Source organism: Epinephelus fuscoguttatus, linkage group LG4 (assembly GCF_011397635.1).
Source record: "Epinephelus fuscoguttatus linkage group LG4, E.fuscoguttatus.final_Chr_v1".
Classification (NCBI taxonomy): Eukaryota; Metazoa; Chordata; class Actinopteri; order Perciformes; family Serranidae; genus Epinephelus; species Epinephelus fuscoguttatus.
Window position 1 is genome coordinate 32,831,846 of NC_064755.1, and position 19,899 is coordinate 32,851,744.

Consider the following 19,899-nt stretch of genomic DNA (forward strand, 5'->3'; position numbering starts at 1 on the left):
AATCCAAAGTGCTGACATGCTCACAATGACAATACTAACACTTCAGCATTTCAGTTTAGAATTTTGGATGAATGAATGAAACCTATGCTGCCCCCAGGGGAATTTGCTTTGTATAATAGAGCATCAAAGAGTATCAAAAACACATCAACAACAATAAAAAAACATGACATAAAAACAAGCATCATAAAACGCATCTTATGAAGGACTGTCAGTTACTGTTTGTACACGACGTCTATTGCACGTCTGTCTGTCCTGGAAGAGGGATCCCTTCTCAGTTGCTCTTTCTGAGGTTTCTACCATTATTTTCCCTGTTGATGTTTTTTTTGGCGAGTTTTTCCTTATCCACTGTGAGGGTCCAAGGACAGAGGGATGCTGTGTGCTGTAAAGCCCTCTGAGGCAAACTGCGATTTGTGATATTGGCGTTTATAAATACAACTGAATTGAATTGAATTCTTTGAAAGCACTGTAACCAGGCAAAGTGAAAATAAAATTCAGCCCCAGATTCACTCTTGTTTGGCTTTTCACCTCACTATATTTGCATTTTTTTCAGCGCTGCGTCTCTTGAGCCCCTTTTAAACTGCCTCTTTAAAGCAGGAATTTCAGCATCAGAGGTAGTTGCAACACTGAAACAACCTCTGTATAAATGGGTCAGCTGGCAGGACGGGATCATAGGCGGCACAGGTGTGACATTTTGACAGTGTTATGACGAGATTTAAAAAGTAGCTGGTAGCAGCTAACTCAAAGAGGAACGGCGGCCTTAAATGTCCACAGATTGGGTAAACAATGAGGTCCTTGCCCTCCAAGCAGGGGACGAGATCAGCTGCCACATAACAAAGATGATAACTGAGTGTTTTTGCCACGTTATGCCATTGTTACTGTTTATAAAGCTCTGCTGACACATATGATATTTGTCACACTAGAGGCCGACACTATTGTGTTACATGTCACGCCCTTCACGCCTCTTTTGAGTCTGCGATGCTGACGGGCTGTCTAAAATCACACACTGGAGTGGCATGATGCCGCTGTTGTTTGGGTCTGTGTAAAACTGCAAAGGCGACATGAAGAGTCGTAGCGGCCCTATAACATGATCTCTGTGTAAAAAGGGATGCATGCTGCTTACGTCCTTGCACCTGGTCGCTACCTTTCTGTTCAGTTGTGGGGGTACATGGCCACAGTCTCTGCAGAAAACGCCACACAGTTCTTATGGGTCGTTAGTGATGACTGAGAGGGATTACTTCTTTAAGAGTCTATATATTGTTTTTGAGGAAAATCATGCATAGTATTTGCCGCGTTCCAGACCTTTGAATCTGCCCACACTACTAAAATCAATTTGACTGAAGATGGAAACGGAGTAAGAGATATTGACAATTCTGTTCGATATCAGGCAAACATAGTATATCGTTATAATGTCATAAAAAGCAACACTGTCAACATGAATACATTTACTAATTAGTAAAAAAACACATAGTAAAGCTGAGGCTGATGGGAATGTCATTAGTTTTACAATTTTACAGTTTGTGTACAAAACAGTATAAATAAAAATAATAAAGCTCCTAAAAGTAGATTTTGGTAATCACGGCACCTTTACTAGACGTGGCCACAAAATGGGCGAATACCACTGGATCTGACTCAGCTGAAATTGTACTCAGAAGAGCAAATTCCTTGCCAGACCAAATCGCAAACGTGCATTACTATGGAACCTCTCTACTAATTTTCGATTACCAAGGGGCGTCATCAATTGCTGATTACCAAAATGCCTCTTAACTCAACTGAATAGACCTATAACCAATCAGAGCAAAGAAACGTGATGTAACACTGAGCACTACTGCAACTACAGCATGCAGAGATGAGCTGGGATGGTGTAGCATCGATATGTGCATGTTTTTGTCTTTAGAACTTGAAAATACTACGTCAACAGCTTCCACATCAGCTGCAGCCATCCTGGTTGTTTTCAGAAAAGCCTCGACAGTGCCTCTCCTTACTAAGCTAGGTCTATGCTCGCTGTAGAGCCCTCAACGCGAGGGCATGCGAGCCAAAAAAGAAAACGTCATCATGTATTTCACGTAAAGCGTGAAGGCTCAGCAAGGTGTCAGTTATCGTCTTAACATGCCCCACATTAGCTCAACAGTTCTGATTGATCCAAAGTGGTCCAGGGTGGCTGGTAATAAATGGGAGGGGAACCACAAGTGTCTACCAGAGCAAATCAAACATGAGCTCACAGATTTGTCTGGTTCCCAGGTTAGCAAATGCCCTTACAACTTAATCATCAAAACTAACTGTCATGCCTGGGGCATTTTGGGGCCCTTGGGGTGTGGGGCCCTCTTGCAATCGCCGGCCTAACCAATTGGTGATAAAGCCTTGGTTATAATGGAGAACAATAGACATTTTACTTAAAAGAGGATGCATTAAAAAGAGAGTAGGTTCATCATAAAAACAATACCTTGGCCCTCAGGTGTGTGCGGTATAATTGAAGGGCTGGGTAGATCACAGGAGACCTGACCGGAGTCAGACATGGTGCCAACACTCTTAAAAGTCTCGATGGAGCAGAGCAGACGATCAGACGGCCCGATTGCAGGAAGGGAGGGGATGTTGATCTTAACCTGAAAACAAAATAATATGTAAAGGATTTTTCACAAAAAGGGTTACTGCCCTTAGAAATATCACGTCATATTAAATTTGTCTGCTTAGTACATCATTCAAACATATCTGTCTAACTGCAAAGTTACAATACAGAAACTGTTTCCTTTTACAGCCTTGGAGATTGATTGATTGCTGTTGGTGGATATACAAGAGTGAATCAGAGAGAGAGGGACAGAGAAGTAGTCAGGAATGAAAAAAAAAAACTTGAGAGAGAGAGAGAGAGAGAGAGAGAGAGAGAGAGAGAGAGAGAGAGAGAGAGAGAGAGAGCACAAGAGAGGCTCTCCATCTTCAAGCCGTGAGCACAATCAACCAGGTCGGTTATAATAAGCTAGTTTGGAGTTTTCTGGATCGATCGATACGGAGGCAGGAAGACCTAGAGCCCAGGGTCTCTGATTCACAATGGAAACAGTTTATTACTCAGGCTGTGCATGTTTGTGTGATGTGCATGTGCGAGGGGTTGTGTTGTGCAGAGAGAAAGAGACAGAGAGAGACGCAGAGAACAAAAGGGAGAGACGGCGAGAAAAGAAGCAGCGCTGTACCTTCTGAGTCTTTTTACAGGAAAGGTTCGGGGGATAGAGGGAGACGATCTTGACACACTGCTGCCTAGGGCTCCACAGCCAGCCATTCTTCTCCTCTGCCCGTCGGCAATCAGACCTCCTGGTACACCTTCAGACGAAGGATCAACAACTCCCATCAGCCTCTGCTCCACAACCCCTAAACACTTTTACAAGGCCTCAGAAAACAAAGCCTATGGACTCTAACAGATTTTCAATGAGCTTCTGTCAATAACAACCTCATGCCCAAGTGACTTCAAGGAGGGTCTGTGCAGATCTTTTAAGATTAAGTTTTATATAGACACGAAAAACACAAAACGCCCTCCTTGGTATCTGGTTTGCAGCGTGTAATAGGTGAAATATGTTTTAGATTAAGAAAAAGCATCAGTTTAAGGAAGCCACTTAAGGCTTGTGTGGTTATTATTCTTTTTTATTGCAGCCCTAATAATATTATCTCAACATTTGACACTGAGCAGTATGATTTGATTAAAAAAACATAAAGTGACACACTTTCATATTTACACTATATTGCACAGGAGGTGTAGGAAAATAGAATACATCATATATAATAACAACACAACTTTAGAATCCAGCTCTGTCATCAATTGTGTAAAACACAATTCAAAATTAAATGTATACTAAAAAAAAAAGGGACTACAATGACTATGTTCAATTTTTCTGATTACCGTGCAAAATGTGGAAAAGTGGAACAGCTGGAGCCGCTTGTCATTTTGTGTCTTTGCATCAAATTAGCAGTTTTTTCAATGTTTCCCACCATCGGCGGGCTTGCTTGACTGTGCGAGCACAGCCTTTGGATATATTTGCGTATTTCCAAAAACCTGCTGATATCCCAGTCTTTTCATAACATTTCAAAGTCAGGGTATTTCTTTTTCTGACGAGGAATGTAGGCTTTTCTTTTGGGCATGCATCTGTACTCCAGCCCTGCAAATTCTTGGCGAGTTAATCTGTGTACAAGGAATCCATGACAACGGACAGAGCATGCTGTAAATGGGCAACAGGCCGTGTGTCACAAACTGTGGTAAAATGAGGCGCATACTCTGAATATACATGTCCAAAGAATGCTCCTACACCTGAATAGTACCAGCATATCACACTTTTCTTGATTGGAAAATGTTCAAGTTAAAAAAAAAACACCTAATTCTGACTTTCTAAACAGAATACGCTGTTAACATGACCATATATAATTCATAATACTGCCATATTCACAATAACAGTGGAATATTAGTGAACATGTAAACGTACCCAGTGTAACACAGACATGTCTTAATGTTGTGAGAACAAACAGGAGCACTCAATATAATTTAGCACCACTTTTCTGTGGAAAATAATATCAATCAAGTTGTTTACAAGATGTACAGTAGAAGTGAAGAGGACATAGCAAACAAGTTAAGTACAGCTGCAACTAAGGATTATTTTTATCATCTATTAAAGGTCCAGTGTAAAAGTTTTAGCTGCATCTAGGGGTGAGGTTGCAGGACTGAAACAACTTCTGCGTGTGGAGAACTGTGGTGGTCGACACAATAAATCAAGAAGATGAAAACATGAGTGGCTCTATCAAGAACCAGTGTCAGATTTGTTCGCTCTGGGCTACTGTAGAACAACATGGCAGACTCTGTGGAAGAGGATCAGCTCTGTATGTGGATATACACAGCTCATTGTAGAGGTGTATTCACACTGAAAACTAAGCTAATTATCACATTGCCTTTCATGCCACTGGAGAAATCTTTTGGAGTATTTTACAACTGGCGAATATTCACCCCTCACACCTGTGCTAATAGTTGTACTTGCTAACTGGGGAAGGAAGCTAATGGCTAACATGGTTTACAGTAAAGTGCAACCAATACATTAGTTATAATAAAGTGCTCCGTGCTCTGACCCATCATGAACCAAGATGGCAAAACTCTATTATTTTTCATACTGTCAAGCAGCACATTACCGATTCACTCCTTCCGTTGTTCACTTTTTACAATAAGAGACCAACTTAAATTACTCAGAGCATTTTGCTAATCAGCGACTCAAATATTTTCAGAACTTGCAAGGTAGTTCTATGACTCCCCGACTAATCTCCAAGTCCTCTCCATTTTTGACCTGTCTCTGTGGACATGGCTACTCATTGAGAGGTAGACCTCCAGGTGCACACAGACGGCCACAATCTTTGTCCTCCATCACGGTAACAGGAGAGTCTCAACTAGATGTCAACACTGACAGGTTTTTGTGACACAGCATCATACAAATTTCTCACGCAAGTTGAAAAATGTCAGCTCGTGTGAATACGAGCATTGGGTGGACTACACAACTTTGAGTCATTCAAGTCCTGTCTTTGCATTGACTTTGTATGTAATCTTGCCAATCTTGCTGTGCCAAATGCTCGCATCACATTCAGTGTGAACACACCATAAATTAATGACGACGCAGCAATTCTTATTTTCAGACCATTACAGACTAATGAAAACATAGTTATGAATATTATTGAGCACCTGACCATGAATGTCCCTAAATACTACAAACTGGACATTTAATCTGATGTTTCATTCCTTCATTAATTAATCATCTTGTCAATGAAACATCCGAAAACAAAGAAATGTCCATCACAGTGTCCTAGAGCTTGAGTTTTTGTCATCTTGATTGTCTTGCTTTATCTGACTAACAAGCCCTGAATCCAGAGATATTCAGATCACTACGAAAAACAGCAGAAAAATCACAATCAACATGCTGTTTCCCTTGGTATAAATAAAGTTCTATCTTATCACTGGAATCATCAAATGTTTAGTTTGAATAATGACTGAAAATATGATCAAAATCATTGCTGATTAATTTCCAATCGAACAATTGATTAATTTGCTCACTGCTGCAGCTTTAGAGCCAAGCAAAGTGTGTGCAGTGTTTCTGAATAAGACTATCAACAACTTCCAGAGAGACAGAAATGTTTTTCTGCTGCTTTCTCTTACGTGATCAGATCTCTGTAAAATACATGATACATACTGCCCCTTCTACCCTCCAGACCCTGATAAATATAGGTTGATGAGAGTAAATTGCACAGACTGTCTTCGCTGCATGAGGCTGACAAACAGCTTTAATTCCTTACGGCTGCACGGACAACAGGAGATGGAATATAAACACCGAGGGGTACTAAAAGTGTCTGCAATAAAACACTGAACAAATACCCCGCTGTGTTTTACAGATGGAATTGCATGTGTGGGTGTTTGTGCTAGTCTGTCGCTGTGTGCATGCATTTAGAAGTGTGTGTGTGTGTGTGTGTGTGTGTGTATGTGTGTGTGATCCTCACCTGCCCTCCAGGACACACCAGCCACAGTAAGGGTCCCTCAGTTCCACACATGATTGGCAGTCTTTCTGTTCGAGGCACGTCTGCACCGGCACCTTGGTGATCTGGAGCATTACGACATGAAATATGATCAAACAGAGCACCTTAGGGGAGACACTGCACAAAATATAAGGCATTTAAACTACGGCCAGAGACGCTCCTCAGGTTGTTGCAGGTGTGCCGAGTCAGAGTAATACCCGTCCTGTCACACCACATGGTCTCTCATGTCTGCTCCCCATGCTCAATTACTAAAACAATGCCCTCTGTCTATGTGCTAAATATTTATTGCATGCAGTGGTGGAAAGTAACTGAGTACATTCACTTTACATGTGCTCGAGTACTTCTATGTGATGCTAATTTAAGGCGTCGGTGTGCTTCACCTAAAGTGCTTGGTGGATCATCTAACAGCATCTAAAGCCAGACTGATCAGGTGTGAGAAAGTAGGCAGGATTTCAGCGGTTCTCTAACATGATCTCGCCTCATTCCAGACCGCTGAAACCCATTCCTGAGTTGTTCAGTGATTCAAATAGACTCAATGAAGGGAAATCAAATTGCAATTTAGTCCTATTATCATGTTACATATGGTGCAATCATGTTATGAAGTATGTAGGGCTGTACCGAATGTAATTTTTTTACATTCAAAGCTTCTGCTATTGAGGTTTTCAAATGAAGCTCTGAGTGTGTGTCGTCATATTATATGACATCATCACCCTAAAAATCACATCACCTTCAAAATTAATCGAACAAAATCCTCAATCTGAATAAAGTGATTCATCATTTTAAATGAATGTAGCCTGTGGCAAGCTGCCATGGCACGGCTGTAGAAAGCTGTGGCGGCCACTCCGAGCTGCAGCTGTTTGATTCTAAGGCGAAGTGCGGCCAAACTAAAAGTTGGGGATAGTTTGACTCGGTGGTTCCCAACTGGCCCAGCCTCAGGGTCCAAATTTCTTCTTAGTCATTAGTTCAAGGTCCACACAGGTTAATATATTCAGCGTCATACTTGTGTTTGGCCATGAAGTCCAGCTAGTTTGCTGTCTGTCAAGTGGCTGTCTGTTAGTCACTCACTCTACAGCAGGAAATGGCACTTCGAAAAAAAAAAAAAAAAAAGCTCAGTGCCGGAAATTCACTCGTTAAATTAACTCGTTATGTTTGTGAGTCACTTGTGGCCCATTCAGAATGTAACCACAACCCGCTTTTGGACTGCGACCCACCAGTTGGGAACCACTGGTTTAACTTTTAGCGGCAATTTGCAGCCAGACAATACCCACAGTCAATCAGTAAAGAGAGTCCTGTGACTCTTGTGAAATGTTGATCTGTGTTACAAAGAATTTCTTCCCACCTGAAACACATGAACACACCTCCTGACTGCAGAAAAATGCCATTTTTGTGTTTAGCTGCACTTTACTGCTGCTTGTTGTGTCTTTGATGTAATACAGGTATATACCTCCCTTGTGTGCAGCAAGCAAATTGTTTTTTGACAGCAGTGAATATATTGTTTTTGAAAGACTAAACACCAACTTATATAGACTGAATTAGAATATTTCGTTAGATAAAAACATGCTGTTAATTTTGGAAATTATTACATCTATCCTTTTTCAGTAAATTTTGACTTTTGTGCTTGGTAGCACTCTGGAGTTCATAGAAATATTTGGATCACACCGGTCAGAAACAATCCTACTCAGCCACCACTGGAATCTAAATCTACACATAGTTTAATACTAAAAATATTAGAGTAGCCTGAACTTCTGCAGCTGTGCAGAAATGCTGTGTTCAAACAGAATGAATACACATGGAAAAGTATGATATAGTGTTATAGGTTTAAGAAGCCAAGAGCATGTTGGCTCCACTTCAACCACCTACAACATTAAACTGCTTCTTTCCTGTTGATGCATCTGCACTGACAGTCCAGTAATGTAACATACATAACAAGTTCACATTGTAAAAGGTAAAATTCTGCTTGACTACTCTCACTTTTGGCTTCTAAGGACATTTTCTGATCATACTTATGTACCGTTCAATGCAAACTTCTACTTGTAATGGAATATTTTTACATGATCTAGGCACTCCCTTCCTCACTGATTCTTCCCTGTACAATATACAGCAGACTTGCAGTTAAAAACATATTTGTCATATCATGACTTTACAGTCGTCACTGACAGTTATTTGGCTTTTGATATACCGAGCAAGTCATTTACACTTCGATGTATTAAAACTAGAGTCATCCAGCTGTACTCTCTATAAAATATATATTCAACTCTCACTTGCAAGACAGAGGGAAATACATCACATCCTTTTGGTAAAAGGTAGTCAAACAGTATGATAATACTCTCTTCAAGGACACTGAGATCACTACAGCTGTCTACACAGGCGGTGTACTGGCATTTAACTCTTTATGCACCTTACTGCGACCAAAAGCATCTTTTTTAGGCTTTAAGGCAACATTCTTCTGTTTTAAATGACAACAGTGATTTTATTGCTGCCAAAACATAGGTAACCCACACACAATGCTGTGCCTGAATGCCTCATGTATAGACATATGTTATGTATGTATGATATGCATTACAAAAGGGCCCTGACATACGCACCTTTTTCTCTGTGGTAATGTAGAGATGGCTTTGACTGAGGTCAAAGAAAAGGTTCTTGTTGACCTTCTCTCCCATGGTGTCGCCAGGAGCCTTACCGTACATGTATGGTTCTCCGGTCATGTGCACCTGAGAGAGAACAAAACACTGTCAGACATGACGTCCGTAATTCCCCAATCCTGCTTCTCTCAGGTCGACTAAAGGAACAAAAAAAGAGCCAAGCAGAAAAGAGCGACAACTCCACCTTGAAGACCTCCCCCTGCGTGTTCCCCAAGAAGGCGATGGTGTGATCATTCTCCACAGCGACAGCCACAGCGGTCAGAAGGCCCGACCTGGTCCACTCCGCTTTTGCCTTCAAGGCAAAGTCCGGCTTGCTGGCCAGAGGGGAAGGCAGAAAGTCACCACCACACTTGTTGGATTTCAGTGTATCTTTCTGTAAAAGAAAAGGAAGAACAAACAGACGATGACACACTGAATCCTTCAATCCAAAGGATATGAGAGGGAATCAAAGCCCTTAGCAGACTTGCAGGTGCTGTGCTAAATAAGAGTCATGGCGGGGATCAACAATTATGTTGTCAACCATTGTTCTTTAAAGGCCAGCGTTGTACAGGTGTGGTAGAAGTGCAAGTAGACATGTTATCGATATGTTTCGCTAGGCCATTTCTTTTTTAAACGCAAGAATAAAATGTTAAGGGTCCCCAAACATCTTCATGGACAGAATTTAAAACTTTCCCATGACTTCTCAAGGACCCATGATAAAATTTCCGAGACCAATCACAATGTATTACATGAACAGAACTGTATACCTTACTGAAAATGTTAAATATTGTATAAAAAATAGTTATCATTTTCAATTTAATCTTACGGTTGGTTATGTCCATATTCACTTCAAATACTTCAAACTACAGGCATAGTCATACAAACACTAAACAGTGTATCCGTCTGACACTGGCTTTCAAGCATGAGGTACTGATACATGACTTTTCCAGGTTTTCCATGACCGGGGGAACCCTGGAGAGTTACAGCAGCTTATGTTAAAGGCAGAATGAGTAGGATTTGTCAGTTGAGGTTTGTAAACATTAAAAGCTGGCCCACTGCCCCTGGCTTAATGGCTCACCCTGGATGGCTGCTTACGATCTGGCACCTGGTCGCTATGTTTGTATAGAGTCGCACCCTCACACCCTGTGCACTGCTATTGGCTGAGGAGGGGCAACACACCACTACCCAAAGGTTGGCACCCAGAAACATCTTAGAAAACACAGGCAGAGGGTAGGGTCTCTGCAGATAAATACACCACCACACACTTCTGGAGGGTCATATGTGATGATTAAGAGGGATTAGTTTTTGTTGTTTTGGAGTTTACACATCGTTTTTTAGGAAAATCCTACTCATTCTGCCTTAAATACTCATCTGGCAAGAAATGACTCATATATGCAAATGTATGTTTTGTGTTGCAGTGTGAGAGATTTAATTGATAGGATATCCGCACACGATTAACGGTGGCCTACTTCATTCATGGCTGAACGAATGTACTGTTTAAATAGGCTACAGCTGTGTGATTAAAATTGTGTTTGAATTTATGTGGGAAAAATATTAGACGTGACAAAGTCATATCTATTCGAATTTACACGTGCTTTGTATTTGCATTGTTGAAAAATCATACAGTTTTGATATCAGCTATGAAAGATGATGGTGATTTGCCCACCATCGCTATATGGTATTATTCTGGAGGACTCCAGGGAATAGGGAACAGAGACATGGAAGGAAGGAAGGTGTGTGAGACAGACCGAGAGCTTTAAACAGTACTGTATAAAAGGGTGTGCAGAATAAAGTAAACACTGAGACATTAAAGTAAACAGTGACATATCTATGCATTATTGATTACTGCAAAGGGAATTCTTCAAAACATATTCCACTTGGATCTCTTATTTACGGAAGCCCTGAAAGGCAAGGTGAAAAAAACCTTTGTGCCAAATTAGTCAAAACCCTACGTATGAGATATGATATCCTGCGTACGGGATGTTACCTCCTACGTAGGAGATAGGAGATAATAGAGAATAGATGATGAGATGAACGATTCAAGATGGGAGGGCCTAGTAGAAACAGCTGTTTGTGGCTTGAATCATTCGCTGCCTCTCTCTTAAATTGGACATTTCTAGGTAACTGAAAAGGAAAAACTTTTGTTTACCCTGCATTTGGCTGAACTTTCAATACCCTTTGTATCACCAACGCTCTAAGTGCTTCAGTCTGCTCGGCTTCTTCACCTCAAAACAGCCTTATTAAGCCTTGAAGTTCATCTTAAAGGGAAATTTCGGTTTATTTCAATCTGTCTCCTATCGTCCTAAATTTGTTTCAAGTGACTAGTGACATAAAAATAATAGTTAGCATGTTAGCCGTTAGCCTAGATACAGCCGGGGCGCATAGTAGCGTCAGACCTGTTAAAATGTAAGTGACAGGGCATACTTCAAGTGCAAAGTTAGTCCACTAAACAAGCTTTTTTTTCCACAAAGACCGCCTCATATCGTTAGGATAAATGTCAGAGAACATATAGAAAACAACATGTAAACGTGTTGTCTTACCTTACCGGTGTGGTGCCATGTTTGTTAACATTTAGCTCTGTTTTCCAAAGCGCGGCCGAAATATTGCGAGAACAAGCAGCGATCTCATACCGCACCTGAAATCTCGTGAGAACAAGCAGCAACAGCTGGAAGGCAGAACTGGACAGTAGCCTGAAAAGTTCATTCATTTATTTTATGAAAGATTTACAGAATAATGGCTGACTTTTTGCCAGACTTCGACTTTGTGGAGGAGGAATTTGATTTTGCAGAGTTTGATGGCCGCCCTTATTTATTTGAGCCAGAATACACTGAGGAAGAGCTTCGTGAAATTGAAGAACAGAGGAGAGAGAGAGAGAGAGAGAGAGAGAGAGAGAGAGAGGCGCAACAGGTAGAGGATGAGACAGGAGGAATGGCTGCTGCAAGGCTGCGTAGCTCTGTAGATTGGTGGTGTACCTGTGAATGCTGTGCCCCAGTGCCCAAAGAAGAGGAATGCCTCTGTTGCAAGGAATGGGACCAGTTGCAGCCTTATTTTCAAGGTCTGGATGTGACCGAGGACGAGACACCTCCACCTGGAGTAGTATCTAGCTGGGCTTTATCTAGAGCTCGCAAGATTTCAGGCACGGTATGAGATCGCTGCTTGTTCTCGCGATATTTCGACCGCGCTTTGGAAAACAGAGCTAAATGTTAACAAACATGGCAGCACACCGGTAAGGTAAGACAACACGTTTACATGTTGTTTTCTGTATGTTCTCCGACATTTATCCCAACGATATGAGGCGGTCTTTGTGGAAAAAAAAGCTTGTTTAGTGGACTAACTTTGCACTTGAAGTATGCCCTGTCACTTACTTTTTAACAGGTCTGACACTACTATGCGCCCCGGCTGTATCTAGGCTAACGGCTAACATGCTAACTATTATTTTTATGTCACTAGTCACTTGAAACAAATTTAGGACAATAGGAGACAGGTTGAAATAAACTGAAATTTTCCTTTAAGATAACATCACACGTAGGAAATAATATCTTGTTTGCAAGTGATGATATCTAGATAGGAGATAAACCTAGGTCTTGGCCAACATTGCCAGCATAAAATATCTTCTCACCTCGTCTTTCAGGGTTTCGGTAGTTTTCCCAAACTAATTTTTTAAATCTTTAATCACCTGTTAGAAGAAGGAGAAGAAGAAGAAGAAGAAGAAGAAGAAGAAGAAGAAGAAGCACTTACCGGAAGGTTGGATGTGCAGAATTCATCAGTTTTGGATGAATAGGGGATGCCCACAGCAGGAACCCCAGAAATTTTCCCAGAGTCACTGTAGCAGGCGCTGATGATGTCCACCAGCCGCTCATTGATGGAGTTGAGTGGGTACATGCAAAGAGCGGATTCACTGATGTCTTCGTCTGGACTGGCCACCATGAACAGAACTTTGCTCCAGGGGACAACGTTCCCATACAAACCTGATTCAGTCATGATCCCCGCAAGCTCCTTTCCTGGAGAGGCCACATATGCAGCCTTGACTTTGTTGTATCGGTTTTCATGGCCGCAGCTTAACTGGAGCTCCGTGTGGGAGTAGTAATGTTGGTCTTCTTCGCAAAGTCGAGACACAAAGGTCAGGTTTTTAATATCCGTACCATCGAGTGTCCTTGAAAAGAGGAAATAAATAAAACCATCCTCTTTGAAGGCAAGGCGGAAGTCATGCAGGTACTTGGGAACAAACGGTGTCGTCTGTACTGCGGATGCCTCAATGATGTTCTCAAACACGACCCAGTCACGGAAGTCCTGAAGGATTCGTGTGCTGATGAGTTTCGCACTGTCCAGGCTTCCGTAGCCCTTCCCAACAAGAAAAACACTGAAGGTTTGCCTTTCTTTTGAGTAGGTGGACATGACGCCCACCACGTTCACGCTATCTTCTATGCTAGCCACATAAGTCCTCTCTCCTTTACTGTCACTGTAATACAGCTGTTGCTCCACATTGGTCAGGTTGAGGAGGGAGCAGATGCCTCGGTAGCGGCTGCCACAGACTATGAGCGAACCGTTAGATGGATGGACCAGCAGGAGCTTGTTGAGGTTGGGCATTAGCACTGTGTCCTGGCAGGCAGAGGCAGGAGGCGTACAGGTCCGAGCGTCCTCTCTGGGGCCTGTTTCAGCACGAGCCTGCAGCTTGAGATTCGATCCCAGCTGATAGACAGTGTTGATTGCCCCCAGGTAGATGCGACCGGTCTGGGGGTCCTGGACCACATTGTTGATGAGGGTATCAGAAGTGAACTCCAGGATGGTGCTGCTCTCCTCCTGGGCTCGTGAGACTGATCGGCAGAAGAGAAAGAGGAGGAGGGAGACCCAGCTTGCCATCTCTGGGGAGAAAAGAAAGGGAGAGGTGTTTTATTATTAATGAAGTTAAATGCACACGTTAATGTACATTAAGTATCAGCAACACAAGACTGCAGTATAGAGTAGGTATGTGGTTAACATACAACACTAAACACACACACACACACACACACACACACACACACACACACACACACAGACAGTCTGATGTTCATGTGGAGCAGTCAGACGGCTCAATCATGAGGGTTTGTAAGGAATACCTTACCATTTTGGGAAACACCCTTATTAGCTTTCTTGCAGAGAGTTACATGAGAAACTTGAGTCAGGAGGCGTTTATCGCTTCTCCACTTTGATTTTTATACAGATTCTAACAAGAGAGATATAACATGGCAATTAGTGAGCTTTAGAGGCAGATGTTTTTACCTTTGGATGGAGGCAGACTTCTTTTTTCCCCACTGTCTACAGTCTTTCTGCTAAATTAAGCTAAGCTTATCATCTCCCAGCTCCAGCTTCACATCTACCGTGCAGATATGAGAGTGGTATTGATCTCCTCATCTAACTCTCAGTGAGAAAGTGAATAAGTGTATTTCCAAATATGTATATGTATTCTTCTGAAAGGGTAGGTTTGCTGAATTTACAACAAAATATCTTGTTTTCTTAATTACCCTTTAGCCTTCAGCGTATCTAGCCATGCAGATAATTTGATTTTATTTGGCAAGGATCTGAGATATCTATCTCTGACATTTCTGAAGCCAGCCCAAACCAATTGACTTGAATTAAATTTTGTTTGTCGAAACCATGGGCTGTATATAAAGACGGACAAGACAGCTCTCCCAAAAGTGAAGCCAAAACATCCAGAACGCTGCAGAATAGATCATAAATCCCGCCCCCTCCATGTTAGTGGATGAGAAATGGGTTGAACAAAAGAAAAAAAAATCTGAGTACTTGTCAAACACATTTTTTCCCAACGATAGTTTTAAATAGTGTTGTGTGTTCAAGCATTACTTTTTCTTATAAGGTTGGTTTTAATTAGTTATTTGATGCTATAAAAAGGAGGTATGACATCATGTTTGACAGCTGTGTTTGTCAATCATATGTTCCGTGATTGTGTCAAACGAGTGGCGCTAATTCGGACAGGTATTAGGGTGGGACAGAGCCTCCACTCCCCGATCACTACTGTGCAAACTCTGGCTTCACTAGCACGAGACAGCAGCGCCTTTATCCAGAATACCTGGCTTCATTTTTGAACAGTGGGAGGATGTGCAGACCTGTCGTCCATCTTTATATTCAACATAATATTATATACTTTGGGACTATTTCTTTGGTATAAAGAAGTTCCTATGATAATGGTTCACAGTACAGCAAGTGTCGTTATTTATAACTGCGATTCCGTTGAATTCTGTGAGTGTTTAACTTTCACATATAAATCTATATTTTATTCTTTAAGCACCAGAAAATAAATTCTCATTTCTGCCACAGAAATTTCAGAGCCAAATCTTTAAAACTAGCATGCAAAAACCAAAACTACCCATACTGTATGTAACTTGGCTGCACCGCCCCATCAGGAGTCGTACATAGGAAGTAAGCTATGCCTTGAGCTAACATTGTGTAGTGCAGCTGTTTGTGTGTGACTCAACTTCCTGCTCCAGTTCTATAAAGGCCGTGTTATTTCGGATTTAATTGACTTAATATCAGAAATGATCGCTGGTGAAAAAATAAAAACTGCTCTGTGTGGGGGTAAAGAAAGATTAAGGCCGAGAGCTAGATCTCAAACCATAACACAATAAAATCCTATTTAAAAACCTTGGATCCGTGCCAACTTCATTTGCACATTGCTTTTTTTTTCTCTTCAACAACACCTCCAGCACTATGTGCTCAGGAAGTACACTGTTCTGTCTCGGGAAACATGATCACACAATATCCCTGTAAAATACAGACAGCATCATGTACCGGCTAACAGCAGGTGCCTGTGGAGTCCTTGCTCGCTGCTGTTTGCCCAGGCTGTGTTAAATATGGAGCTGCAGGTGGCTTTGAAACAGCGATTGCCCACACAGAAAATGTGGGCCTATGTTTGCATGCGTGTTCCAGCTCGAATCGTATTCTGCTTATTCCACCTTGCCAGTCAAGTTCACAGGCACATTTGTCAAACTGAAAGCCCCTGATGAAACTTCCAGGGGGTCGCTTGCCAAAGCTGTGTTTTATTATGTTAACCTGCCTTCCCTCACTGGACTAAGTAGGGAGACCACTGATTAGACATTTACCCAGGGGGAAACCTGTTAATTTCACTGGCAACTCCCATTAGCATTTAAGTGCCCACTACTCGATTTGATGATTTTATTTTTCTTCCCATTTACTGCCTCAGTCCATCTCCCCCCCGCAAACCAATTTCACTCCATAAATGTATCGTGCCCTTTTCAATTCATAGCCTTAAATATTTCAATTAAAATTGAAATGGTGCAATAAAATCTCTGTCTGTGCTTATTCAGGACAGAAATGTGTGCGGGTGGTTTTTAAAGCTTTAATTAAGAGGGAGGGGTAGTCAGCATCTCGTCGAGATTTAACTAAGAGGAGCAGACAAAGAATAATAATAATTTGAGTTTGCATGCACACAACAGGGAGTGGACGAAATAAAAAGAACGTCATGTGCACAACAATTTCAGGCCCTAAAGTAACAAAACTTCAATTGCAAAGACAGATCCGCTGGCGACGTTGAATGACAATTACAAACATGTGCCAGCTTTAAGAGGTGCCACAATAACTCACTTTTATGTTGGAGTTTTCAAGGAAGCGTCACAAAACTGCATAAACTGCAAAACCCTCTCACAGCCTCAAAATGTTGACAACATAAATAAACACAGTGAAGCTGCACTGACAAAGAGTGGTGGAAAATTGCAAAAATGTTCACAGAGAGACTGAGGAGAAAAAAATGGCCTTAAAAATGATTACGGACTTAAATGAACACCTCTGTGAGGCAATCTCAGAGTAATAAAGTTTGCTCTGTAGAAGTGAGCTTCACAAAGCCTTACTTAGGGCGTATTTGGGGCAGGGCTGCCTTTCTGTAACAACATGTCAGACGCTGGAGCTAGAATGCAGATGGCTTTTCACTGAAGGCATGAACGACAAAAATCGCAGAAAAATCAATTTCAGACACAATAAAGTGCAACGCTTGAATGCACTTCTTGTAATAACTGACATGTGTCATTTTCGGTCATCATTATTTGACACTTCAAATGCGCACTGAAGGTGGGAACTGTAAGGCATCAGCAACACTGACCCACGTCTTATATACTGCCTTCCACCACCTTCATCATTTAATTGTTTTTATTGTTATCTTCTTTTAAATTGTCTTCTTACATCTGTTTTTCTCACTTTGTCGGAGAAGATGTGGGGCAATAAATGTGGATCATACTCATGTATTCTGGCTCTGTCCTAAAATTGTACAATTTTGGGTAAATGTTCATGGTTATTATTAAAATGTTGGGTTATGCTTTACCTAAATCATGCATGGTATTGTAAGGCAGACAGAACTGTGTTAAGAGAAGACAGATACCTCCTGAAAATCTTGTTGGCAGCCTGTAAAAAGGCCATCATGAAGAGATGGTATAAGGCAGAACCACTAACACAAGATGAATGGCTGAAAATTGTGGATGAAATACATGATATGGAACTGTTGACTCACAGTAAAAGGACTCAAGAGGAGTGATGTCGAGAGAAATGGATAGTGTTTACATGTCAACGACAAGATGAGAGATTGAATCACTGACTATGTCACAGGGATGAATAGCTTTTGAGAGACAGGGTGACCTGGACCTTTTTATTTATTTAAATACTTATTTTTGTGTGTTTGTATTCTGTTTTCTATTCCTTTTTTTCACTACCTTTTTATAACATTTTGTAAAAACAATAAAAATCTCACTCAGCCATTCATTACACTATCTCTGAGTGAGCACAACTTCAGTTTTTTTAAGCCCTGTTTCCACCAACCATTATGGTACAGTTCAGTTAGGCACGCTTTTTTTTCTGTTTCCACTGTCAAACGTTGTGGATGGTACCAATGGAACCGTTCCATACCCTCCCCATTTTTGCCCCCCCGCCCCCTCTGTTGGTGTACCTAGCACACAGATCTGGTACTAAAAGGTGGAGCTGTGAACACTGCAGTCTGTTGACTGGTCAATAGCGGACGGTCACTCTGCTCAGGGCTGAGTTGCGGCTGGTTTTGAGGCTCATGTAACCACTGTTCATACCCTGGAATTTTATTAGACTGTAACTATAAAATGAAAGGACGTTTTGCTGCGTCTTGCAGCAGCTGTCACTGGGCCGACTGCCAGTGACTTTTCAGGTGAAATGTTAACTTGTAATGTTACTCAATGCATGAGTTGATATATTCTAATCCTCACTCAGAGAAAAAAAACAGTGTCATTCCTGTGGGCTGCGGCAACACTAAAAACCCTGAGCTTGCCTGAAAAGGCCTAAGCACACAAACCCACTATTTTTAAATATCCCATAGAGAGAGACTCTCACTGCAGCCTGTTTAATTTTGTTCTGAAAATGTTGGTTTGCAGCCTCGTTCTGTGGACGATAAACAAGGTGCAGACTTCTATCTGTGTCACCGGTGATGAGGAAATACAGTGAGTGCTGGATGGAGCAGTGAGTGACAAGAACCCCGCCCACATGAAGGAGTACTGTTTGCAGTGGAACTAGGGTCTAGGTACCATGTCTGAAGGGTTACTTTTAGTTCCAAAGGAACCATACCAAAAGTGTTTGGTGGAAACGAATGCTTAAATGTGACCTTCTTTCAAATATAAAACAATTTTTTTTTCAAAACTGCTTGGAAAAAAACGCCTTTTTACTATGTATAACAACTTGCCTCTCTAACATCTATTTTACACTGCTGTAAAAACATCAACAAATTTCTCCTGCTTAATTTTTTTTTTTTCCTCTCCAAAAACTGAATTTTACAAGATTACATTTGAACACATTATGAGAATGCTGTAATTTACCTTCACGCAATTCTAGTTTTTTACTGAATGGAGCGTGAACGCATAATTATGTAACTCAAGGAAACCTCAGTGAGCTGTTAGTTTTGGTCACCAGCTGCTACCTGCTAACAGCCAACATTAACTAGATGCCATAATAGTGAGTTTACTGTCCTGGGGAAGGTCTGTGTTTATCCCAAACACTTTTCTTTTTTCTCTGAGACAACTGGACACCATTAGTCTTGAGCCCTGCTTTTTAGCATGTAAAAAAAAACATCTGCCACTGCTGTCATTGAATATCGTCTTATTTGCAGAAAGGCATCCCCACTTGAGAGCCCTTCAAAATACAAATGTTGATGCAGATGCAGATCATCATTACCTCTCAGTTTGTCAGTTAACTTTAGTATGCTCCAACAGCCGGACTGTGTTTCCTCAACACAAGCTGCCATTTGACAGTTTGTTTATGGTTAAACAGTTTTGACTGGACAGGTTCAGGTAGTCTGACATGCCACATGACCTTTACTGTGCTTTTATTCTTTGTTTGTGGAAACACCTAGCATGGAAATCTAGTGTTTTGTAGCTTCATCAGGCAGCTCCTGTAAATACCAATTAAACCTACAGTAGATCTGTGCATCTATAAAATGTCTGAAATTAAACAACAGCTGTTTGCTTAATGCTAGCGAGGGATTTTTTTTCCTGTTTTTGTACACAACAAGGAAGACCATACTGTCTAAATATTGGGTATGATTGTAAATATGGACAGTAATTGAAGCATGACTGCCTCTCTGAGTGAACCTCCATTGTGTGCTGTCTGCCAAAAAACTGCAATATCCATATTTATATCAATTCGCTCGGCCATGATGCAGACCGCACAGAGAGACTCCACAAAAGGTGGATTATGTCAATGGTTTCTGCGACAGAAAATT

The 19,899-nt window shown here is 41.4% G+C and overlaps 1 protein-coding gene across 2 annotated transcripts in view; it reads right to left on the reverse strand.

The window, feature by feature from the left end:
* Nucleotides 1-19,899, reverse strand: part of plxnb2b (plexin b2b) — a 175,928-nt gene that overhangs the window by 62,727 nt on the left and 93,302 nt on the right. For both annotated transcript variants that reach the window (XM_049573258.1, XM_049573257.1), the window contains 6 exons: nt 12,897-14,020; nt 9,364-9,552; nt 9,123-9,248; nt 6,502-6,602; nt 3,180-3,306; nt 2,441-2,600 (listed from right to left, as the gene is read on the reverse strand). In XM_049573258.1, coding sequence (XP_049429215.1) covers nt 2,441-2,600; nt 3,180-3,306; nt 6,502-6,602; nt 9,123-9,248; nt 9,364-9,552; nt 12,897-14,018 — 1,825 coding nt within the window. In that variant the 5' untranslated portion in view covers nt 14,019-14,020. The remainder of the gene's footprint in view (nt 1-2,440; nt 2,601-3,179; nt 3,307-6,501; nt 6,603-9,122; nt 9,249-9,363; nt 9,553-12,896; nt 14,021-19,899) is intronic.